This window comes from Bombus pascuorum, chromosome 6, assembly GCF_905332965.1.
Source record: "Bombus pascuorum chromosome 6, iyBomPasc1.1, whole genome shotgun sequence".
NCBI lineage: Eukaryota > Metazoa > Arthropoda > Insecta > Hymenoptera > Apidae > Bombus > Bombus pascuorum.
In genome coordinates this window covers 11,184,399-11,211,458 of record NC_083493.1, presented here as the reverse complement: position 1 = coordinate 11,211,458, position 27,060 = coordinate 11,184,399, and the positions used below count along the sequence as shown (strand labels likewise).

At 40.7% G+C, this 27,060-nt stretch overlaps 1 protein-coding gene across 4 annotated transcripts in view; it reads left to right on the top strand.

Annotated features, from left to right (window-relative positions):
* The window catches only part of LOC132907998 (tyrosine-protein phosphatase 99A-like), a 423,216-nt gene that overhangs the window by 129,995 nt on the left and 266,161 nt on the right, over positions 1–27,060 (top strand). For all 4 annotated transcript variants that reach the window (XM_060961501.1, XM_060961500.1, XM_060961502.1 and 1 more), the window contains exon 2: positions 23,927–24,220. In XM_060961501.1, coding sequence (XP_060817484.1) covers positions 23,927–24,220 — 294 coding nt within the window. The remainder of the gene's footprint in view (positions 1–23,926; positions 24,221–27,060) is intronic.

Genomic DNA, 27,060 nt, shown 5'->3' with positions numbered 1-27,060 from the left:
GTGTTTTATTCACACGTTTTCAGGAACAGTCTAGGGTGCAGCAATGCTACTGTCAAACTTCTCGTGGTAAAATTAATTTTTCTTGTATGTTCAGAGTGAAATAAATGTTTCACATGTTTAATGACTGACTTCTCATTTTTTGGTAGAGATATTTTGATATTAAGTGAACGCTGTGAAACATTTTAACACATTGACAGGCCACAATTCTCTGGTAGATTTTAACATACTAACAGGTCTTTGGATTCCACCCGTTGTTCAGTCCGCTTTTATACTTCTCCAAATATATCAATAGAAATCCGTTTCGCGGAATCTATTCACTGGCCAACACTCATCAGTTTTCCATTGAACGTATCTAAAGCTCTGGATTCAAGGCTGTGGCTTAAAAACAAATGGCAGATATTAATACCTAAGCGATATATTTTTATTTATTTGCCACTCATGTCTATTTTGCATTTTGATCTACTAGCTCTTCGTTCGTTCTTTTGTTCTTATGACTATACATAAAGTAACTCATGTTCGACTCGTTCGTACTTTTAACTTCATTCGCATTGTGTCCAATGGAACCTCACCTGTCGGATTAATAAGCAAATAAACATCCTATGCGCTAGATTATTTCAAAATCGCTTATTATAGATAATTATTATAGATTATTTCTAAAGAAAAGGAAAATTGAAAGAGAGAGGAACACATTCTCATAGCGCTTAAACCATCCATAAAATACAGCCTGGGGTTTAAGCTATCGACCAATCATCCCCACCGAGTGATTTGTCTGGCCGCAAATTCTAAAATCGTGCATCGAGATAGCGCTCGACCCTAACTTAACAGCGTCACCGTAGAAAAAGTACGATCACAGATATTTCATTATCTTCGATTCGACCCGGTCGTTCGATTTCGCCCGTTCTCCACGGATGTTCTGTATCAACTGATTCCACGGGCGTTCGCCCCTCCGGACTCGTGAGACGCCAATAAAACCTTTTTTCGGTTTTCCCACAGAGGTCAATCATTCGTTAAGGAGATGGAGAATAGAACGGTATCGGTTCCCCGCGAATCGTTCTCGATTACCAAAGGCGGATTTACGATGGCGTTGGAGGACTAAAAAGGGAGGAACGGAGAAGAGATCCTCCGGCGGAGTGCGTCGAGTGAATAACTAAAAACGTTTAACATAATATCTGATCTCGCGTAAAGGCCCCGGCGGCGCTCTTTCGCGCAGTGCCGTATCTTATTCGAAGGCCAAAGGCTGCCGGGGACAAATGCAATTTTTCCAGCAGCGCGGAATCAAATGAAAGATCCAACCGCCATCGGTAACTACCCTCATTTTTATTCCAGTTCCTGTTCCCCTTCTCCGCTCGTTCCCTTCTCCCTTTCCTCGCCATTTTTATTCCTAGCTTTTCTGCTTGTCTCCTTACAGGATCGCGCTTTCCCTCTTTCACTCTTACTCTCGCTATCTCAAACGATGTTCCTCTCCCCCGGTTCCTTTTTGTATCCTTCCTCGACGATTTCTCGCACTCGGTATCTTGGGTACGGACGCCTTCGACGTATCAGCGCTCGTTATTTAAGCCAGTGAAGTCGCACGTGACACCCTGTAGATTACATTACATGCTCGCGTTGGATACCCACGTGAAATCCTGCCACGCCACTCGCCGCACACTGCGGTTTTCGGCAACGTCCTCCAGGCTATCTTAAACCGAGGAGGTTTGTCTTCGGCCACAATATAGCGCTCGCCACGTGCCACCTAATCACTCGTCTCGTTCGCATGCTTTTTGCCTACGTTTGATATAAGATATTATCTCGCCGGGAAGCAATGGTTAATTGACTTCACTTGTAATTTCTTGCTTGTATGGAATTTGTAAATTCAAATGAATAGAATTTACTGAAATGAACAAATACGGATATATGTCCACAGTTTTGTAACTTTGAAAGAAGAGCTTGGGGAGGTAGGCAATTCGGACTTTACCAAAAAAAAGGGAGATGTGTTGTCCGAGTCATAAACTGACGGCCACTCCAAATCCCGAACACCGTTCATAATTATTGATTTTGCAAGTGCTATGACGCTACTGAGATTCATACAATTCTCTCGCGTTAATGCTCGCTAAATTTGTTCTCACCATGTTGCTCCTTTAACAGTAGTTAAATGTAGCGACGTTTAAAGCATGAGACTTCCATTTAAAGAATCCAGATGGGAAATTTATGAAGAAATGCGTAATTTAAAAGGAAAATGAGCCTGAGAACATTTTTTAGGAAATTATTCGAAAATTTCACGAATTTACCGTTAGAAATTTAGAAGATTTCTATGAGAAATTACGAATTGGCCATTTTTACCATTTTGATAACTTCAGTTTTAAAGGCTTCACACGTACACATACTGCGAACATACTTGCATTACGTGCATTTTACGGAATCGTTCTTCACTCGTTACCAACATCCCGATATAATATAAACACGTGCTCGATCCTTAATTAATCATGTATAACACTATGGTTACAGTAAGAGCATGTTCTAGAGAATGTAACATCTGAAGAACGACGTAGCTAGTCTGACAAGAATCTACATATCTGAACGTTCTGACTTGTCAAAAATTGTATCCACTATCACCAAAGCCTAATTCTCAATTATATCTATCAACTCTTGACACACACAAACTCGTAATTATTTCACGCTTGTGAGTTTTCTTTAAAAAGAATCTACAGGTAAATAGAATTGAACTTCAGTGACAAAGTTGATTAACCGACTACGAGTCATGCAATTTGACAGCACATGCACTTGCTTTTGAACAACGATATACCACGATTCGGTAGAAAAAAAGGATATAGAATCATCGATGCATCGGGGCTGATGGTTTTCTAGGACGAGCTCGATTTAACGGTGAATCCACAGGGATACCATGGGATGCACGAGATGCATTTACGATACAGTTCGCGGGAGCTGTATTTGTCTCGAACTGTTCGCCATCGCGTGAGATTTGTTTGTTCCACTTTACTGATATTTCCTGCTGGATCAGCTGTCCTGGAAATGCGCCGGAGTTATAGCCTTTCGTGTGATTTAACGTTGCCAGTGCGTCGAGTACAAGAAAGAGACCAGCGAAAAAATCTAGGAGCAAGGGAAATCGGATGGAAAGTGAGGAAAAGGAGAAACGAGCGGAGTCAGAAGGAGCATAAAGGAAAGTCGAGGAATCTTCGAAGTTGAGGGCAAGGGCAATGAAGTGGCGCTGACCTCTGGAACTTCACCTACGATCTGCAATAGCTACGATCATCGATTTCATTCAACCCGACTTTTTCATGGCGACCCACTGAATTTGTAACTGTGATCACAATAGAAGCTTCATCGAAGAAACTTAACAACAAAAGAATTCGATATACCTACAAATAATGAAATACGAAAGAAGCGCGCAAAGAAACTGAAAGAGTTAAAGGGAAAAGATATGTAGTGAAATAAAGAAACGAGAACAGCCATGACTGTAAAATATAAAACGACGTAAACGTCTATCTTTCACGCGTCTCTGAGCGAAAATTTCGTTTCGAAGAGAAGAGACGTGAACGAGAATTCGCGAAAAAATGCAAGAGAGAGAATCGATGTCTTTTCCGTGAGTCGATATCGGGGACTTTATTTGAACGCGCTTCTTTCTTAGCTTGGAATCGGAACCAGACTCGGTTTTCGATGCGTCGGGCAAAGTGCGAAGGATTAGCAAGATACGGATCCAGGTTGTGGCAACGATAGTTCTGGGCACATAGTTGGTGTACGTTACTGTGAAACCTATGCAAATTGCCATTCCCAAGCCCGCATTAACGGATATAAATGCGATATACCGTTTCGCATTCAGGCTTCGAGCATTAAGCGCTCTGTCGTTCAACTTATCATACGTTGGATCCGCCAATAAAATTCGAACATCGATAAAAATGATTTGATTGATCTTAAATGTCAGTTTACTTGCTTGGTAAAATGATGAAACTCAAAGTATTGTGCCACTGTTAACCTGAAGACCGTATGGTAAAAATATATAACATTCTATGTGGTGGTATTTTATAAACTCGAATCGATTTTCTGGAAAGTTATAGTTCCGTGCATGTAAATTTTCAATGGAACGTCGAATCTGTATTCTCGTATTCATATTGAACGTATTTTATGCATTTAATTAATTAGGAATTCATAAAAACGTGCAAACGTTGTGATATTTTTTAACTAAAACAATATTCTTTGATAAATTTAATAAATGAAATAATATTCTTCAATATGGAAAGTTTCGTAACAATTTTATTGATTTCTCTTTTCGAAGTAAAATTTACCTGAGTTGTAACGAAACATAAATCTCCTTTGAAACTTTAACTGCGCAATAGTAGACACTTGTTGAAACGAGAGAATGTAGTACAAAAAGGAGATATTAAGGATTATTAACAGTGAGAATTGTTTGTAAGAAAGTAATACTACTTTTACAAGCATTCGGATGTATCATGCTGGGTTAACTGAAGTCTGCGAATGTAAAGGAAAAAGGAAAGAATGTCTTACGAACCATCGACCATTACAGGCGCGAGGTGAACTCGCGAAAAGTCATTTTTCAACATATTAATGCCTGACACTAAACAGGGATGGCATGGCGAAAAACCAGCGAACACGGGTTATCCATCATGTTCTTCCCAGCCTTTTTATCTTTATTTTTTGAAATCAACAAGAAAAATAAACGAGAAACGGAGAAAACGAGGGAGCAGCCTTGTACAACGCCAGCTAATGATCAATTAATCTTGATGGTTGTTTTCATAAGAATAGTCGATGGTGAGAACAGGATGAAATTGTAAGTACGTGCAACAATACTGCAAAACGGGCGAAACATAGCCGACACGTAACGAAATAACGAAACGTCGAAGCGTATAGCGACCTACATCCCCGGATTTCGAGAGCAAAGCATTTCGCGTGCTAATAAGCATTCGAGCGAGCGGTGCATGCAGCTATGCGCCGTTACGGATTCTACGGCATTAATGGAATGGCCTGTATCAAGATTTTCCAAGCCAGAGGTCTACTTCGTCGCACTAATTGCGATCTAATAATAGCTTTTCCCGCTGAGCACCATTCTGACGTCTTTAACATGATGAAAATTTTCCGACAAACCGACAAACGATATCGTTTCGAGGGGCTGAAAATCATAATGGTGTGCGTCAAGATTTTGAGAATTTCGATTTAGTCAAATCCTAGAAGCATCATCCCTTTAGTTTCGCCATTAATTATGTTATAACTTTATTCTCTGTCGCGATACATTTTTATGATTTAGAAAAATATAATGAATTTCGTGTAATAAAATGAACATAGGGGAAACATGAACTGACGAAACGTGATAAATCATATTGCTTGTTCTTACGAGAGTAATTTCTCGTAATCTACTTTCTCTAAAACTATCTCTATATTAAATTTGATCGTGCGGTTTTCTTAAAAAAATATTGACTTCAAAAGTAATTGGTCATTATATTTTGAATATTTGGTATGCCATTAATCATTTGACGAAACGTCACGGATTTGTCATGTATTGCAGAACGTTTACATCTTCGAACCGAATCAATTGTTCCTTTTAATTATGCTACGTTAAAATACACGCTCTCAACCATTAAATAACATCAAAATGAGAAAACAAGGGAATTGGACATACTATATTTTTCTTCTGTAATTTTCAAATGAACCGGAGAACACTATTTTATGAAATACAGCAGCGGATTGACTTACAGCGCTATGATTCTCAGCCCTCCATTTGTAAATACACCATTCGACGTGCCCACATTTCACGGAAGAGTACAGCGTACTACAATGTATTACCATAGTTTTTCCACTGTTTACGAGTTACATAATTCCAGCGAAATTCGGTCACTACGATGGGACAGGTCCATTCATCGTACAAGCTACTCCAACGATTGAAGCTAACAAACGCCTGTAGTTTTTGCCAGCTAGCAAAATTCGTGATTATTAATTAGCTTCCAATAACGTGATAGATCGTTAATGGAATTAAACGAGTGGAGAGAAACTCGGCGACATCATGGGATAAGATAATTAAAGATACGTGATCCAGGCGAAGAGACAGTTGGAGAAGAACGCGTTTAAGGGTTGGTCGCGTACGACCGGTGTCCCCGTTTGTGTGTTTTAAGGCGAACGGAATTAGGAAGCCGCAATGACGTGCCCGAAACTCTGTTGACCTCGCGGCGCTCAACGCAGAAATTGGATTACTCGTGTTTACCTGGGGACCCTTAACTGGCTGAAACCACTCGCCACCCCTCGACGAACGTCGTCGGTTATTCCAAGATGAGGTGTGTTCGATGGAGATCCGAACTGCGAGAAGCTGCGACGAGACGAAGCGAGAGAGAGGCAGAGGAAACAGGGAGTCATGGTAATTTGATTAATTCGACCCAACTGAATTAGGATTTGTCCGTTATCCGGTGTGCTCGAGGTAAACGTCAAAGAGCTCGAGTGTCGGGTACAATGGCGACGTAGCTCCCTGTCTCTTTTGTTCGCTCGCGAAATGACTACGTAGCAATACACAGTGGCTCTTGCCTTAGTTTCGTCGTTGGATAAACCACCTTCGTCCCTCTAAGAAACAAGCGAATAGAGCAATCTTGAAACTTGCCAATTGAAACATTCGCCGGTTATTGTTTGTTTTAATTACATCGTCGTAGCACGGCTCGTCCACGTGCGATATTGTCGTATAAAGATATCTGTACCTTTGTTGCATCGTTGAGATGTAGTTTAATTAGAAAATTATTATTGGACAAATGATTCTTTATAATCGCTGTCTCATAGTCACGTTATAAATCTTAATCGGTTTTTGAAGTCGATGTACAACAATGAAACTAGTTTCTGTAATTGTCGTGTTTCATGGAACTATTTTGTTACTTGATAAATTCTTTATCTTTAGATTCTTTAATGTTTGAATTATAAGACGGATTAAGCATTTCCACATTGATAGAAGCTCTTCTGTTATCATGTTATAGTAAAATATATTATTGTAATATTTTAGCAGATAGGTGATTTAGATTTATAATCTAGTGCTTTCATCGCAAGATAACGAGTGTTCCTCCTAGTTATTAATTCATCGCTAACTTGAATACTTTGGTAAAAGTCACACGGTATTACTACAAATCGACCAAAGTATTATCAGCGGTATTGTATACTATGTACTATATAGGGTCTCGTGCAAACAACCCTCTCTCATCAAGGCGGGCCATTTTACGCCGACACAAAGGTGTTTTGTACGATGAACACGCGACGTGAATTCACCGGACTTTTAATCCAACCCTCCGTTAATTCGCATGAAATTAACGATCGTATAAATGATTAATTAGCATGTGGAAGAAAAGGTCGCGTGTGGTGGACGTGTCCAATGGACAAATTCACGTTTTTAATCGTTTACACAGATGTCGCAATAACGGTACGCGATTGCGCTAATGCGGGGATGCCTGTTCATAAATCGTAATGGATTCAATGAAATCGCATGAATTTAATAATTCGATAAATCGCGCTAAGCGAATAAAACGTGGTCGATAATAGGATTGCAAATAACATTTTAGTCGAATTTGACGACGCTTCTTGCATTATTTTCCCAATGCTCGCTAACGCGCCTGCATTAATTTGTGTTGAATCAATCTCAGCCGATCGTACGCAAGAACCATGATCGTTATACGATATAATTTTTCTGCGAAAGGGAAACCCACAGGAAGAGGAGTTCGACGTGGTAATTGCTCCGTAAGCGATATTCACGGCGGGAAGTCAGCTCGACGATACAATTCCAGGGTTAATTTTCCATCGATAAGCGAGAGGCCGGCGACTAGGTACGGAAATTTGACTTCAGGAACGACGCCACCAACCACGAATTAATGGTATCGATAAATTCGTAAATTGTATCCGCTGGAGTCTCAGAGGGCGCATTTCCTTTCATTAGATCCCTCGCGACGCTTGATTAACTGGCCTTAACAGCCGTGCAAATATCTACCAATTCGTGACCAACAATTTCCCCTCTACACACATACGCTTTCTGCTTCACACGTACGATCCATGGTCGTGGGGAGGGTTTGCATTGGCGACGCCAGTTTACCCCACAAAGCGTCAAAGACACGTACGAAATCGTAATACAAAGACATTTCTCACAGTTGATGTAACCTAACGTTTCGTGACAAACATCTACGAATTCGTAATCAACTTCATCGAACAAAATTGTATTCGTCGTTGCTATCTGTAATTATCGGAATAACGTACCCCGATCTGAAGGCACATACTTTAAGCGGTTGCGGTATCTGGATCGCGGCCGAATTCTCCCCTATGCGGTTAAGCGTGGCGTCCAACAGCCATTTACAACGGCATTAAACTTCCAGATCGCAACAAATTTGATAAGTGCCGGCACAAAGGGTCGATGTACGGTGCTAGTCGAAACTTCATTCGAATCTATAACCTTGCAGCACAAAGTTAAGCCATTGGCGCGGAAAATTCTCACCGACCTCCATTAAAACCGTTAATTTTCCCGGTCGACACGTAATATCCGGCGGCGTGTTATCGACACGGTATCGATCGATGTCCCCGACGCGCGTCACGATCCATCACGCGATGTAGACAACGTCGGTACAGCGCGCGTCCAGAGTGTGGGAAAGCATCGAACGTGTGTCGGCTGCGTGCGGGGAAGAAGTTTGCTGAATCTGGCAAACTTTAACCTCGATCACTTATGTAACAGAGTTACCACCGCTACATACGCTCACTCATCCGGACAAGATTTCGATTCATCCTCTTCGTTCCATTCGTGATTGTTTGATCTTCTGTTTCCTCTTCGATTTGGCGTTCCGTTTTCACGCGTAACCCCGCAGGCGGGTTTCCTCTGACGTACGTGTTCTTCTGTGGCGAATCGTGCGACAGAATTGCAGCATTCAACGAACCAGATCGGAGCTCGCTCATCCCGCTCTATTCTACCCGTTTCATCACGGTTTATAGTTAACAATTTCGAATTCCGACTGTATTTACATACAAACTTATATGCGCGACGCCACGCGGAAACTCCATCTAGTCTGTTGCAACTCACCTCCTCTTCCTGTGGTTGACTAAGCTAGATCGAAATGAGATTTTGCTCGTACAGAACAGCGAAAGTCCGAACACGCGGCACGGGAACGAAGTTGGTCACGTAATCGCGGACAGGGGCTAAGTAGACAGGTGTCGACGATCTTCCGGAGAGCTATGGGATATTGCAGCAATTCCTCGCTTAACCCATTGCGTTCCAAGCGTCAGCTACATCGACAACAGCTTTTCGCTGTTACACGAAATTTGCAAAAATAATTTAATACTCGGATAATCGAATAATCTAATTGGCAAAATTACTGAACGTAAAGCTTGTACTCTAAAATATTTTCTTTCGTTTCAATAATATTCCTTTGCACGCGTGATCAATTCATGCAGAGGTTACAGAGCAAATATGACAAGAGGTGGGAGAATCACTGGCTATTTCCACTCTTTCGATAAGAAATTCGTGGAAAGTTTTATTTTAGTAGAAAATTAATGGATTTTGAAATTAAAGAGTATTGTGTGATGCAATGAATTTCTTTGCGAAATTACTCTTTCGTGAAACGATTCGGACGTTTCTTTCAAAAGATATTACGCTTTAAATGTGATGAAAATATTATGCAATGTAAATATATATTAATATGTTATTATACCGTTACGTTTTGAAATTCTTAGATAAAATATTGCTTTATACGTGACAGTAATATATATTAATGTAAACATGGTATTAGTAACGAAGATTTACAATTAGACTACGGATGATCATGCAAATTCATATTTGTATAAACATGACTAAAGAAAACCATTTCTTTCTGCTACTTAACTAGAGATTTACGTTAGCCATTAAATGTTATAAAAAGGACTTTACTTTAAGTATCTTACACATATACTGCAATATTACGCACATCCTGTATATCGTCCATTTTTTAATTTCTCATAAATGCATAAACATACACAGTATATGATATTCACAACTGTAGTCAAATTGTACGGTCAGAACCAATTGCGATAAAATATTGAATATATCCAATATTACAAAGAACCTTGATCATTCCGAAATAATTCCAATTATAATTACCGACGAAGATTTTTGGAAAATGCGGACTTGGTTCAAATTATCGTGTCACGAACACTCGTGTCTCGTTACGTTAGCTATTTAGCCTAGCCATATAAAGTTATACATAGTATACGTAATTATAACAGGAATATGCTTGTGTACAAGAGATCTTTAATCTTTAAACAAGACCAAGCAGTTCTAGAACTAAAGCTATGCGAATATAATTTCAACGGAGTTTTGAAAAACCATCCAGATTGGATGTTTAATATCACGTACCTATACGAAACGGATAGTAATTAATTAAATAATTAATAATCATTTTTGTTCTCGAGAAACGCATGAGAAACAAAGAATCCTCTGACAATGTAGAGGATCGACGAAAATATGCCAATTATTCTCAAGTGGTTTCAACGTATCGGGTCGACGTTCGATTCGATTCTGTCATAAAGAATGCACAAAAGCCAGGCGACACTTGACCGACACTCTCATCTCATTATCTCTGTGTACCTAATTTCAGACTCGTATCGAGGTCTCAAATTGATTTTTCGTTACACACAATGGGGGACATTGCCTTCGTTCACCTGGAATGCTTATCCTATTTTACATGGCCGATTGACGATAAAAAATCGATTATAGATAAAAACAATCGTGTGATTTAAGAGCGAATTTTATGAAAATATAATAATAGCACTGAGAGTGTGAACCTATTGCCGGTGAAGACGAGCTACTTGACCATTTTCGAATTTTTAATCTCTGGACGAAAATAAATGATATTTATGATCACTAAAGTATTCTTGACACAGTTGTTAGTATGAGCAATATCTTCGTTACGACAAAGTAATGAAATTTTTATGAAATTGGAAATTTTTAATATTGAAATAAAGAGTAATTGCGTTTAAAAAGGCTCCAAAACCGTTACTTTTCAATCAAACCGCGTACACTACTTTTTTTTAATGAAAATAACTAAAATTGACTGATCTTTGTTAATTTCCAATTCCATAATGATAGAAACTTCCGTTTAATCTCTTAGGTACGATTGAATTTTGTACAGGGCTGTTTCTCTGTACGGCAGAGTTTGACGCGAATTACGCGTAAACGATACAGCACTGCAATTTGTGAAGGATAATGCTGTTCTCTACGCAAGCACATTGGAATGAAGTTTTTGATAATTAAATTATAATTTTACTTAAAGATGCGATGCATATACTTGAACTTTAATAATTTACTTTAATAATTAATAATACAATTGAGTGTGATATATTTGAAAGCATGGCACCACACATAGACACACGTCACAATTTTCACACTCATAGCGCGATAGTGTTTTTTCAAATGGCTCTTGGTTTTCTATCTTGAAGCGACATTTTGAGCTTGAAGATTCTAAAAAATTATAAGGATACGAATCGGTATGTTATAAAGAGCATGTAATAATAGTATGTTTATTTTAACGAAAATCAACAATTGATATCTGACATTGACGTATCAAAATGACATCCGCGAAAGCCACTATAGTGGCGCATCGTACCTAAGAGGCTAAAGGTCGACGTTAATAGCAATTAATATAATCCATTGCCTTTTTTCGTTAAGCTTCGTCACTGGTAAAATCTGCTTAAACTTTACACGTTAATAATTTCGGATAACACAGATTTAATAAAGAGAACAAAATAATTCCATGTAGCACAAACTGCAGCTACGTTCTAGTTTGGTCAACTTTCAGGCCAAATGCATTCTCCAAGTCTGTAAAAACAACAGGATATACGGTAACTCCCATCGTGTTGAAAATCGCGAGTAAATCCATTAGAGCACGTGTGCTAACACGGAGGAAAGTGCGAAAACATGCGTGCGAGGCGCGTGTGTATCGTTGGCTCGATTTTTCGCGCCCTCCGAATGGCACGTTAACGAAAGCTCGATCGTAGGCTACGGAAATCTCGATAAACGATGCGACTTCCTGGATGATTCGTTTTGACGCAATCGGGAGGCAGGATCAGTGGGTGTTTATCGCGGCAGCGATGAAACGACGCTTCTATCGTCTCTTCCTCCTTCGTTAGTTGTTGCGTAATTACCGCTGTCCTTGTTCGCGGATGAGAAAAATGGCAGAGGGGCAGAGAGCCGCGCGTGTACACTCGACGAAGCACGCGACCCGTAATTATCGTGGTTTCAAACTGGTTCTGATTTATATCGGTCAGTTTACGTAACACACGTGCGACGATGAAATTTTTATCTTTCATTAAATTTTTGTTACGCGTCATTCGCGCGTTTGCTACGAAAATATGCCGACGAATGGCTGATCGTAGAGATCGAGGTCATAGTTGATCATCGATCAGTGCATTGAAAATATTTATGTTCTCATCAAGCTCTCGACAATTTTGAAAGATAAAATTTTTATCGAACGACGGTTCGCAAATATTTTCACGTAATTAGAGAGTATCGAAAGATTGGTAACGAGGTATCGTGAATCGTTGATGGAGATAAAATAAAAATAAAGAAAATAGTACGTATCCAAAAATAATATGGCGCGGCTAAGCTGTTTAAAAATGAAATATAAAGGTGGAAGGGAGACGCTGTAAACAGCGAGTACTTGGCTATTTAGAAACGTGATTTATACGGTTGTTCCTTAAGTCAGGTGAACGATATCGTATAAAATTGCTCGGTGAAAGCTGCGTGCCGGGTTTCCAACACGGACATCCCAGGCAGATGGTTAGACACGAAGGCATCGTCTCGAACGAGGCAACCTCCATTTGTGGGAAAACGAAGGGGGCTGGTTCCATTTATTTTGTCTTCTACCGAATGATCCATTAGCGGGAGCGTCGACTATCGGAATCTCGCGAACCACGCAATTCCAGTTTCGTTTTTCAACGGGAATCGAATAGACTTTGGTAGAGAAAATGGTGTTCGTGATCCTCGATTCGTTTAACCATGGCAACGACGCTGGAATTCCATTTCTTAATGATTGGTTATTTTCGCAGATTCATCCTCTCACTTCTGCCATTTAAAATAAAAGGAAATAAAAAAAACATGAGAGAAACATAAATGTATTAGATTTTCCAGGAAGTTCGTAGCATTTTCTGTAATGAATATGTTCTGCATTATATTCATCTTTCAGTCAAATATTTAAATACTTATTTAAATACTGTAATATGTATCGAATTGATTAATTAATAAGGTTTCGTTTTTTTAATAAACCGATATTGGATGATAGTTGATATATTCAATTCTATTTAATGTAGTTTTTGTATTATAATTAATAACCATTTATTTCCATTTTTACCAGGAGGCCAATTAAACGGTAAAAGATTTAAAATCCAAAAATTCACACGGAATAACGCGAAATTTTGGGAGCAATTCGGTTTTAATAAAATGAATCTACTTGATACACGAAGGAGACGTCATTAAAAATGAACTATATGTAATCGAATAAAATACAAATTTTAGCAGAAATACGTCGCCTTCAAATTTTTCTTAAATCTCGCTACAAACTTTTCGGAAAATTTACTATAACGACAAGGATTGTTCCGTAAACGAAACCTTTGCCAATGAAATATCCATTGACCCGTGTTCAACTTACATTTGTCTGACATCGAGAAGCTCAAAGAGAAAAATAATGGCGTAGCGATGGAAAGAGACTAAAGCAAGTTTTGTAAACTGTTTCTGTCTAAAACGGTTCCGGACAGACAAAGCCACGCAAGTGCATCAGACGAAGCGACATACTAATCGACTCTGTGCGCGAGAAGTCTCGTCCGGTTCGTGGATAGGAACGAAGAAGGGAAGCGTATCGAATTGCTGGAGCATCCAAAGTCAGTGATTTACAGTAAGTGCGCGAGAGCCTGCCTATTGTTACTCTCTAAGAGAGTAGACGCTAATTAAATGGGAGGTAATTAACGAGACAGCTTGACCAAGCGGCCAATTAAACCAGGAGAAGTTTACGTATTACCTGCCACGAACGATTCGGAAATCGCTCATAGATCTACGAGAGTCTTATCCATTCGTTTGCTCGAAAATTCCATCGTCTTTCGGAAACCGGGCTAAGTAAACATTATTCGATACCAATTACATTGTGATCGATGAGTTTACTTTGTAAATATCACGATCACGATCATTCATGAGATCGTTCATTTTATTACACGTTAATATAAGAATTTCTATTATAGGTATATTAGGATAAATATAATGAAATATATTGAAACAATTTTAAGTTGCAATAGTGTCACATAATATAACATTCAGAAATAAAATTTGTTCTTTGTTTAGTGGAGCGATTGCATTACAATGAGTCTTCTTAGAATTAGTCGTGCCTCAGGTCATCACTTTTACCAGCGTACAGAATTTGTACGAGTGACCTCATCTTACTAAATTACACAAGAGATTGAGAAATGTCATAGATAAACAGAGAGAAGATAATGTTTGTATCTCGTGCAGACGCAAGAACTAACTCGAACACGCATTTCTCGTTCAATTCTCCTTTTCTCTGTTTTATAATCTCTCGCAATCATTTTATAACAACACGAATATTCTCAGAACACATCAACCCCTAAGCTTGGATGATCATATACTCCTTCTTCTCGTGAAGATGATGCACTGGATTTGTCTAGATGTTTATACCGTTTGAAATCCCATCACTGGCTGTAAATGGTTATTCAAAATTCCCCTTTTCGTATTATCTTACAATACTCAGTTCAGTTACTCTTGTTCCAAACCACGAATGTGGTATACCGTTTCTCTACCTCCTAATCTTCAATATTCAACTTTCCACGCATTTCTAGCAAATGAAGCTCAAGCACCTGCAAAAATTTTCAATCACGTCCAAAATTCCAACTGTCGTAGTAAAGATGTTTAATGATCGTGACAGTGTTCGATCGCGTACGCGTCTTCGAAACACAGAATAATTTTTTCATTTCGTCGATGACTCACCAGTTTTCTAGCATGTGGTAAACGGTAAATTCCGCAATGCTCATGGTACAGAGGAAAAGCTGGCCAGATTAGTGAGTGGAAACACTCTGGTGTGCGGGCAGGGGTTGCAGAATGGTCTGTCCAATTTTGCGGTCGTGCTGCTTGAAATACCTAGAGATGTAGCGGTGGCATAAAGAGGAAAAGCAGAACGTGGGGTGAGGGCGAAAAAACACACTTTCCTGTAACCTCTCTTGACAAGTATCACAGGCCAGGCTCGTGACAACTTTAACGAATTCCAACCGCGGGCGAAGAATTTTTAAAAAATCATTCCTTTGAAAAAGGGTAGCGGGGATGTGAAAGGGGACCGCGGTCGCCACTCGGTTCCTCGACGGTGAGTTTCGAGTAAACACTTCGGCGTGAAGAAGCCGAGGCGGTCGCGAGTCGCGAGTAACAAACGCTCTCGCTGAAATAATGACATTCTGCAAAATGTGGTGGGCCTGTGCCACGAGCGAATCACGCTCGGTTGGAGCAACGAGATCGCTTTAGGCAGAGCTAGGCCAACGACTGCGCTGCTTGAGAAAGAGTTACGAAAATCTTGCTCATTTCGTGCTGCTTCCATCGTGGTGTGAACGCGTGCCTCTTTCCGTGACGAAGTTTGTTTACTTACACGATCATGCGATATTGCATGTATTATATAGCGTGGCATGTTCCCTGTTCTAAAGTCACGTCAGATTGTGAGTAATCGAATCGTATATGATAAATGGAAAAGCTTGTAATAAGATTCTGAATTTTTTTAAATTTTTAATAAGAATTCCTCATTAATTCGAGATATAAATGAAGTCGTCGTGAATTTTGCAGAAAAGTGAACGATAATCTTTCATTTTTACTTACGCTTCGATGCAGAAGATACTGTTGCGATATCCTTCCCGATAAGGAACGTAAAAGTGTGATAATTATCAAGCTTGTCACCCCTGTTACGCGTCAGTGTCCCATTGAGGGGATTTTTCTAAGCAGAAAGCGGAATAACGAGATGCCGAGTAACGCAGTGGCGACTAACAGCGTGAAAATTGGCGGAACGACTGGTTCCGTTCGATATTCCCTCGAGAGGATTGTCACGGAGCCGTGTCGCACGAACGATCAGGCATTATTGTCTGCGAGCAAGGAGCGAGAAATCTTGCTAGAAAGACAAGGGAAATCGTTCAGAATCAAAGACAAGAACAATCAGCGAAGTGCCCAGAGAATATCACGAACTAAAAGAGTCGAAACGAAACCGCACAAATCACAGATGGAATGAACAGCGATACTAAAGGGAAGAGGGAGCTAAATTAAGGGGTGGCAGAAGGCAAAACGTGGAGGGATTCGAAGGGTCGGAGGTGGGTAAGCGTAGAGACGTATCTAAAGTCAGGAAAGCGAAAGCAATTAAGATAGTTACTTGGTTATGAGACAAAAAGTCCGAGCAGAACGAAGGTAGGAAGGTAATTACCGTGGTAACGGCTTGCCAAGGCCGTGCGACTGCATCCCGTGGAGTGGTGCTGGCTCCTGGGGAAATTAGTGCTGGAAAAATTCATGCCCACAGAAGATTTGCGTAAATTAATTTACGCTGGCGAACCGGTCGGCTATACGGAGAAAGGGGATGAAATTCAATTTCTAGATGACGATGGACTCTTACCTTGGTCAAGATTGGTTTTGTAGAGATGATTGGTTAACACTCTAGAACCGTGGGAAGGGCAAATTATCTAGTGACATTTGGCTGGTTAATTCATAAAGATGTTATCGTTTACACGATGGTTGAGAATTAAGTTGACAAAATACAGGGAGAGAGAAAGGGAGTGCTATTTCGATCGTGTTAGTCGACCAATTCGTTCAGAGTTGGAACGATCTTCCGGCGCGTGCAGGATTTCTGCTGAAACCGAGCGAACGGAGGAGAAAAGTTCGATGTTGAGACACGTTCCGTAGCCGCGTTCGTCGATGTAATTAAGGAGGAAGCCGGATTAATCGGAACGATAGCGCGAAAGGAAACACGAAGTTGTCGTCTCTTCTTTTCTTCTTCCTCTCTTCTCGCTCTCGGTTTTCCATCGAATAGCTACGCTGCTCCTTTTTGTTGTTTTCTCATTCTTCGTCTGATCTCCCGACGAGTCTGCCCGATACTTTCTCGACACGGCGCGGCGTCCGTACCTTTCTATTTATTTGCATTTACCCGGAGAAGTCGGTTAAATACCGTGATCTATATCCTGTCTGGGGATAAAATGCCGTGATCCGTGAACGAAAAACGACGAAGAAATCGCGTCCGAAGCGTCCTTTGCCTCGCTCGTTAGCCGAAGCATGCGAAAAATGGAACGTCTCTCCTCTTTTCACTCTACGTTTTCTCTGTCGGGTACACTGCATCGAACGCGTAATTTCGTTCAACGTGTTCGCGGCCCCGAGAAATCACGTCGAGAGAGGCGATGACTTTAAAAATAACAACTCTAATTGCGTTTAATTACGCCAACTACTCGGAACTCGAATGGTCGAAGGGTCTCGCCTACGTATCTCGGCTCCTCTATGGAAAAAACGCGCCAACTCGTGGCCTAAAAATGTTGGTTTTAACTATTCAATTAAAGCAGCGACCTTGTTAATGAGCTGAAATTTTCTTTACCTACGTTTCCATGATATCGTATCCTTGCACGATTATACGAAGTAACCGCGGTCAGGTGGTATCGTAACAAGACCCATTTCACAACAGTCTAATTACACGGTATAGATCGTTGAGAAACAATGAAACAAGTTGAAATAGGAAAAAATCTTCCTCCGACGCATTCAGCTCGATTCCACTCGTTCCCTTGAACTTTTCCGTTTCTCCAGTTCGATATCTGTTACCATTTTCCATCTCTGTGCTGTCTCTCGCTTCAGAAACGGAAGCCTACATAATGGCACGTTTCTTCCTGCAATGGTTGAAACACCGATGACTCACCGTACTATTTCCGCGGCTTTAAACACCGTTGATATTTCATCGCTTGGAAAGTTGATTTCGAGAAGCTCGACTGATTCACGGCCCATTTCCTCTACTCTGCTTTCCCTCTGTAATGAGAGTCCGGTACGACAGATGTATCTTTACAAAGATAGAAGGCTGCTCGTCGAATATTTTCTAATTTTTCATCGTAGCCTCGAGTGAAAATCGGGGACAGCTTTTTTCGACGATTCCTTTCTATCGAAGTAAAGCTCGCAAGTTCGAATAAAGATCATGTGGCGCAAAGTTGATGAATACCACAAACCAGACGCTACTCTGGACAAGCGTCGGTGGCGTAGTAGATTTTTTTTGCCGCGCTGTCACAGAACAGGCGAGAATGTCGTCTAATAACGTGACGTAGGTGGCACGAGAACGGGTCGCTCGAACGCTTTATGGCCGCGCTTCTGACGAAGTTCAAAGAGTAACGAGCCACGTTAACGTTTCGTCCCGGTTGCGGCCCAAGTTCATAAAGCGTTGGCGTTTCTTTGATGCGGCTGCCGTATCGCGTGCAGAATCCCATTCCCAGTCGTTGAACGATCAGGGATCACGCGGACAGACGGCTATATTTTCTTCCTGGTGACGGTTTGTATGGCACCATCGTCGATGATGCTGTGGCAGGCGCGTGTTATCAAGTGTCCGTTGAGAAAACTTTTTACATTATGTTAAGCTACGCGCGAAATGGCCTTCCGTGAAGTAGGTGGAAAGCGCGCTAGGCCGACGAAAACTTTCCTTTCCTGCTCGAATAACGCGATCCTTCAAAAGGAGCTGTTCCTTGTTTGTTTTCCTGTTTCGCTCGAGTCTCTGTGTTTCGTAGTATCGCCTTCAGCCTCTCCTTTTTCACAAGTAAAATATATATCACGGAATAAGGCACTCGACTTCCTGATAATGGAGGCACAGTCTCGATTCACTCGGATCGTTTAATATACTTCTTTGTGCACCTTGCTTGAACGCGTTTCTATCCGTTTGAACTGCTTCGAGTTAAGGGAAGGTTATGACACGACCGCTTGAATTTCAAACGTTTCCTCGCTATTCGCGAACCACGTCGACTAAAGGAAATTCCTTTACGCGTCGTAATTTGGTTTGGAGTAAACAAGAAAACGCACGTCAAGCCCGACTCTGCACTCCTTCCTTCGGAAAGGGATTTAGCGTGATTCGCTTTCTTTCGAATCTCCAACCAGCTAGAAATTTTATCCGACCGTTTTAACGTATGCAATGATCGTCTTTTTCTTAAGCGAATACAGCGAGCGATCTATATCTTTTATATGGGCATGTAAAGAAATTGCTATCTGGAATAATTGTGTAGTGAGAAAGTGAATACAACATTTGAAATATTTAAATCGAGCTAAACGAGAAAACGTTTCTTTCTGAGAGAAGAAAGAAAGGATATTCTTGCTAAATGCTTTCAGGATAGTTATTATATCGGTTTCAATATTGGAAAAATAATAATAAAGATAATACTCTATACAGCACAGAGAGTAGCATCTATATTAACCATTCTTTTGTTAAAAAAAATATACGCAATTAAAAGTTCATAATAAACATGAAACGTGTCGTTTTTTCAGTTCAAGAAATTTTAGTTTTCAGACCTTCTTCGTTAATATTTGATCTTTGATAAGAGTAAATTTCGTGGAAATTCACAGAGTGGTGAAAAAGTAGCAACAGAAAACCAAGTCGTGGATATTTACTGCACCGTATACTTTGTGAACTTCGCATAGAAATAGACATTAAAAAGTAAAGAAAAATTACAGAGAAAATATCGGTAATTCAGTGTTATGCCAATCTTTTAGCAAAGAAACGACGAAACTTATGAGACCTAATCAAACGTTTACTTTTTTAAACATTTAAACAGTAGCGTAAATATTTCTAGAATTTCAAATCAGGCGAGAAACATCTGTGTTTTCATCTTCCTTTATACACTTTCCTGCAGCGAATCATGGAACTCTCGTAGCCAGCTGCAATTGTTCCTAGTTTTTACGATCGGTCCGTATGGACGCGCGACACGAGCGCCTGTAATTCCGTTCGTCCCAGCACGGACGATATTCTTGCACGCTGCATACGACACTTTATCCCTATCGTCTCGTTTCCCTCACTCGATCGGCCAGCACTTGGAACAGCTGCACGGACGGACATCATTTCTCCGATGCACGTTCCCATAGCTCTTCTCGAATCGACGAAAAGCTTCGAACGTTGAAAGACGGAAACTGGTCATAGATGGGAAGAGAAGGAACGCGTTTAACCCAAAGCCGAAGCTGTCCGCACGGGCGTCGAATAGCTCTGGATGTTCGTGTAAAGTATGTCGGAAAAACTGGTTTTCGAATGAAAGAAGAAGTATAGGACGTTGAGCTCTTGGATGTCGATGCTGAAGCACGGATTGATTCAAGTAGTAGAAAGCGGAATATACGCGGCGTATTCCTCGGGTTTATTCTTTATAATTCTTTTTATTTTTTATTTCCCGAGAAAATACATATTTAGAGCTGAATGCTTGAAGAGGCTTAGAAACTTTTTAATATTATTTTTTGACCCGTTATTTAACATATATTAACATATATTTTAAGGCATAGATGCACTCGGAATCGTTAAAGCATAAATTAATATAGTAAAACTGACAACTAACAATAGTTTTAAACCGTAAGAAATTTAAATAATTCGCTTCATTTTACTGATACGAAACGTATGAAAAATTACTATCCCGAAGAAGTACATTATAATTATAAATTCTTTCGCAAACACAACCGTATGGATTAACATAGAAAGAAGAAAAAGTATCACATGTATATAGCGAAGCTTGCTCTTTGTATACGTAACTACGGTTTCCCGATAAGCCCGTAATAACGATAGGACGCAACATATGCATCAGCAACAGTAGAAGTACTAAAAATCGGAATTCTCATATTTTTTAAATCCTACGAAGCATCACAAGAACGCTAAATTCGATATTGTCCCCTGAAATAACCGGAAATTCTATTCCGATCGTTTAGTGATTAGCAGAAACGCGGTAGCAAGCTGATCGGTGTACCAAAGTTATAATGCAGCCGATGAAATTATAGTAAAGTCGTCTCGACGTAATTTCCATCGTAACTTCCGGTCAGAACTACGAATCGATGCAGAATGTCGGATGGTTAAAGTTCAACCAAATTCGCAGAACCATTGGGCGGTCGCTGATCGTTGGCTATGCCGGCGAAAATCGGTCTGCGTCACTGGAAAAGAGGATTGAACGGATACTACATACGATCAGTGGTGTGTATAGTATCGAATGTACGACGAAGAAACAGAGATAGAAATAGAGGTGCGGAGTGAGAGCTGGACAAAGAGGTGAACAGCGGTACAAACCAGAAATGGGTTTACAGAGTCGACAGGGGCTAAGTTGCACTTTATGCACGTATGAATACGCGTGAACCGAATGCTCGTACAGCGCACGCTCACGGTCCAGTTTATCAAAGATTGGAGATGGAATCGTTTCGTGAATCACGTCATAACGGCCTTTCGGTTTTGAAGAACGCGATTTCGCGATCGAACCAATCCCCCTAGCCGTTCGGTCAATTCGATACTATTCCGTTACCTCGCTACCTCTCTCTTTTTCCTCTCTTCTCTCTCTTTTTTTCGCACGCTGGAAAAATCGCTTGCTGATTCAATGGAGCTACCGTGGCTCGAAATCGTGGCGAGCCATTCGCGAAAAATGAAAAAAACCGCACAGAAATTTCGTCGAACGGCGAAGGCGGTGAAAAATGTGAAAGCCGTAGACGGAAAAGTTCGTGACGATGGTCTAAAATGAGCAAAAGCAAGAGTTTTAATTCGTCGTTCCCTTTTCTGCTTACGACGAACACGACCTCGAAACTTCAGAAATATGGAAACCGCCGTTCGAATACCGTTAATTGATCGGCTTCTTGTTGGAATCCGCGTAACTAGGGCCAAGGCAAACCCTGGGCAGAAATAATAGACCGTAGCCGCGCCGCGATTACTACGGTTAATCGAAGTATGCACACTGGCTCGAAGATAACCGATGTTTAGCTGGATCGTTATCGAAACTCGAGGGTTTAAGAGAGAGGAATTACTGCACGAGGAAAGGGAGATAGGAATCGACTGTTGTATATCGACGTTGTCCTTTCATTTATTTATCTGCCATGATCAAATTGTTTTCTCTTGTTGCGCCATCGATGAACATTAATGAAAGTCGTTGAAAGTAGCAACAAGAATGAGCGCCGTATTACTTTTTGCGTGAAATGCAGCAAACTTGAAACAAGACGATCGAGAATCTGGAAAAGAAATTAATTACGAACAGAGCAAGATAGGGTTAGAAACGTTTGCGATTATAGATCGGTTTACCCTTTAGTATCGTTGACTATGATAACTAAATTACAGTCACTCGTGCATTTATGAGAGACAAGAATCTACAGAATGCTGATATACGTAAACATACAAAGTGACCCAAATAAACTACTTATTCTAAAATTAAAAAAGCTGAACAGGTCTTTAAAGCAGTCTTATTTTTTATGGGATCATGAAATTACCTACATATTTGCATAAACATCCGCAGTACAGCAATAACATTATACTACGTAATTTGTCATCATCTAGCAACGCGGTACACCGTTCTGCTATTACGATCGAATTTGCTCTTTTTGCCTGTCATCAACGAAAATGAATGGTGGAAGTAATGTAAGTCAATGAAAGGAAGTAATGAAAGTTGAAGATAGAAGGGCACCGTAATTCGTCTTAAACATGGTAAATTCGTAACCAGGTACAATTTCGAATCAAGAATACAATCGTTTAGTGTAACCTACCGTCTACGTTGTTGCAAGATTGGCATTAGCGTTGACCTTGTCTCTATTCGAATACGTAGCTCGTAAATTCAAATCGCGGCGTGTCTCTTTTGTTCCGAGATCTGGCGGGCTCCGTACCGGCACCGAATCAGCGTCGGAAGGACTATCCGAAAACAGGGAGCAGTTGAGCTAATTGGACTCTTTGCCAGGGAGTTTGACTCGAAATTGCTTCGTAACGCGAGAGACACCGAGCGGAAGCGCGCTTAGCGCCCGCGCCCGTTTCAAGAAAGTGCAGTCGTTGCCATTTGATCCGTCTCGTTGCATTTAATCTGCTCGAATGTCGCTGGTTACGCGTCCTGTAGCGCCTTGCTGTCCTAACAAAGGAGAATCAAATTGTTCGGAAGAGAAAATTTGCAAGATGGTTTCATCTAAACAGTCGAACCTTTCCATCCTGTGTTTCGTGACAACTGAATTAATTGTAGGTGGACAGTTATAGGTGAGGTGGTTTTAAAGCCAAGTTAAGTAACTGGGTGCAGGGACACTCAGAATGGTCAATGCGAAATACCTATACTTAGGTACGCACTTTCTCTTCCCTTATTTTCGTCCCATAGACGCATTCATCGGTGGAAAACAGAACCAATAGGAAGACTGAAAAACTATCTTCAGCATCCCATAGTCATTTGACCAGAATAGAACTCAACTTATCGTATGTGCACCGTCGAACACTCAAACTTGTACAAAATTTCAAAAAATACTCTCAGACCCTTAAAAAATTTCGAGTACCACGAAATAGGTCTTTCCAAGATTCTCACACCCTTGCAAGATACATATTGCAATTCAAAAATGAATAAACAGAAAATACTGGAAATATACAGATCGTCTCATCGTTAACTTACACGAGGAAACGCGATGTGATATTACTTTGAGCAGCATAAATCCACTGTCTCTGCTTAACTTCGTTAACGTAACCGTGTCGCATCAATATACCTGCCGAACTCGTGAAATGTTGAAACTTTGAAACGACGCGAGACGACTGGTCACGGTCATAAGAATCGTCCAGAGTAGAAAGCGTAGAAAGGGAGGTCGTTTTATCTGACCTCTGGCGAAATGGTCCTGACGCAGCCCGATCGTGCAGATCCTCACTGTCTACGGATAGTGTTAGCTTTCTTTGTTTTTTATTCTCGCGATAACGGCCACGACGTGATGGACGAACAATGTCTCTGTTTCCAGATTCCATGGTGGGAGAGATGGTCGTCGAGGCTGGGAAAAACGTGACGCTGAATTGTCCAGGGGTGACAGAGAATTCTCTCATACTGATGCTCGAATGGCGGGTTAACAGCATGCAGCTGCTTGAGTACAGCAGCAACACTACCATCGTATGGAACCATCAGAACAGGGTGTCGTTGTCGTTGAAAAACTACGCGCTCCAGTTCCATCCGGTCACCGCACAGGACACCGGAGAGTACACTTGCTTGGTGAACAGCCGCAGCATGCCGGAGGCTGTTATCAGTCTAATAGTTCATGGTGAGTGTTCATTATTTTTTAGTGTTTCTTTACGTTTCATGTCAGTCTACTCGATTTCGCTTTGATACGGCTTTGCGTGACATAGAAATCGTTTCACGATGATTATCAAACGTCGATTGAAATACTGCCAAGAGTGGAAATAAATTAAATTGGTATAAAATGGAGCCTGTTCCTTTTCTATGCATGGAAAAATTGAGTTTGTAACGATCGAAATTACCGTATATTGGGCCACACTAGGACATCGTAAAAATAATCACGACAAATCCTGCCGAGTCTCTCGATTTAATCTGTCAGGATTGTCCCACTCTCGCGAGTAAATTAAAAATTAACCTGGTCTCGCGTACCTCGTCGCTTGGCACCGCGCCAAACGGTCCAAATGGGTCAGTATATTTGCGTTTTAACCTTGGCGCTCCATAATTCTTCTTGGCCCTTTTGAAACCATGATTCGCATGTACGTACCCATTTATAAAATTCTGACGATCCAATCCAACATTGCAGTGAAAAAACGTTCATATGTTTTTTTTTTCTGGATCTCGTGTAAAAGCTAGAAAATAGAATATTTGTCGTAAAACAATGTGAACTGGCTGGAATTGAACAATTCTGAGGAATTATGTAAGCGGAACGTGGTCGGGTCATGCACCGTGGCAAATTCTGCAAGTCTTATTATTTTAAAGGGGGCCATCGAAAGAGTGGTCGGGTAACTAACGAAGGCAATTTTCGAGTCTTGCAAGGCGCGCCGTTCAACCGTGCGGTAACCGAGCTCCTGGCAACTTCAATCCCTCGTTCCTTCAACGATATTGGATAAACTTGCGAGCCAGCGGGGCTAAATTTCCGGCGTAATGTAAAGGCAATTTACATCGTCGTTCGGATAATCGAGGAAACTCTGGCGAACGAGCATCGAAATTGTACATCGACCGTTCGAAAGCTTTTGGATCTTTCGCCGTTACGTTCGAGTTACTACGCCCGACAAGGACGCATCGATAAATCGTTTATCCGCCGAGAAAGGGACGGTTCTTTGGTTAAGAAATTCTTTTTTTCCGATCCTGAGACTGGTCGAGAGTCACGAGTAAGCGCCAAAGACGTTTCCAACTTTCGAATGCGTTTCTTCTGTTTCTCGGTGTTGTTAAAAATGAAGAAAACTTTCCCGGGGCAGCTATGTTGCTTTTAGCCGGTAACGGTGCACAGAAGGAGCCCTGGGACCACTGGGAATTCTCTGCGAGTTGCGCATCGATCGTTCCTCCCTTTGAACCGTGTTGGAAACTAAAAATCCTATAGTTAGTGTACTGTCTGTAGTTCGATGGAACCATGCTACTTGCAAGCTAACGGTACCTAAAACCTAGCGAACGACCATAGTTCCGTGCTCGTCCTTTCATTGAACATATCACGTAGGGAAATTAATCGATCCTTTTTCCGCCGTGTAATAATTTTCGTTCTTTCGTTCGTGCGCCAACGTCTAGCAATTTGTGTTTACCAAACTGGATGGGAAAGTAGTCCAAGTTTATACGAAGTTGGCGATGTCGACTAAAGGGGAAAAGAGATAAATGTGAACGCGAAAGGGAGAACGAAGGAGAGGGATAACGTGATAACATTCTTCCTAACTATCTCGTTGCCCTTCTAATGTTTTATTTTACACGTGAGTTTCCCTTCACTTGTCGCGGTATGTTTGCCGTAAGTATTTACGGCTGATTTGAATTCGTCACGTGCTACCTACCACGTCAAAAGCTAACTTTTCCGAGCGTCCCATAGGCGTCGGAATCGTGGGAGTTCTCGTTAAAACTTCGCCCCGCATAACTTGGCTGAAAGTTTCGCACGCGCGCGCGCGTGCATCTCTTACTCAGAAAGACAGAGGGAGAAAAAGAGAAACCGGAGCCCCTATCGCGTTATGTCTCGGTCATTTGCATTCAATGCACGATCCGCGACTCCATTTGAATAAGAAGTTCGCCGCGGTTGAAACGAACTGCTTCGAAAAAAATAAATTCAATATTTTCCCTGAGATTCTTCCTTCCATTGCCTGTATCCGGCAAACTTTTCGTGGATGATTAGCGACGCGATGCTTTCGTCGCTTCTCTCTTGAGTTGGTTAGAGTAACCATAAGTTTTTTTACAGCATTTATTGAAGCGTTAAATGTGTGAATTAATTTCGTACCCTTAAGTTTACTTGTTTCCAATAATACATTCACAAATTCAAACATTTTCCGATCTTTTGACAAAAGCGTTTTAAAAACACGTCATTCATATTCACGCGACTTTATTCAATTTTCGAAATAATTATTTTAGATTCCTCGTGTGTACGCAACTGCACACTATATAAATAATTCTAATTAAAATTGTATGAGGAAAATAAAACGGCAGAATATATTCATATTTCAATAAAAGTTCATATCAATTTTATCAAAAACATCTGCATATACCCGGTAATTGAAAAAGAGAGAAAATTGAAATCCGTCATTCTGACAGATTCGCTAACTATGTATTTAACGATTCGGTATTTAACGATTATTTTCATGTTAAACAATCGTTAAACAGAAACTGGATTTTTCCTAAAAAATACCAAGTAAATTCTCTTCCTTTATAAACAAAATATTGCAAATCGTATCCTTTACGATTCTCAAATCATCGAGAAACACAAGCAACGTTCTTCTATGTCATAAAGATTAATCGACCGTTTTTTTTTACTTAAAAATTCAAGTGGTAAAGGGGTGAAGAACATTCCCATGGCGTTTATGTAAAGTTTAGTAACTACAGTAGCAACTGAGTCGCGCGGGAAACAGTAAAACGAAAGAGTAAACTTTCTTTGTCGACGGAGTTAATCGTCGTGGATGAAAGTTCGCGTTTGACAGG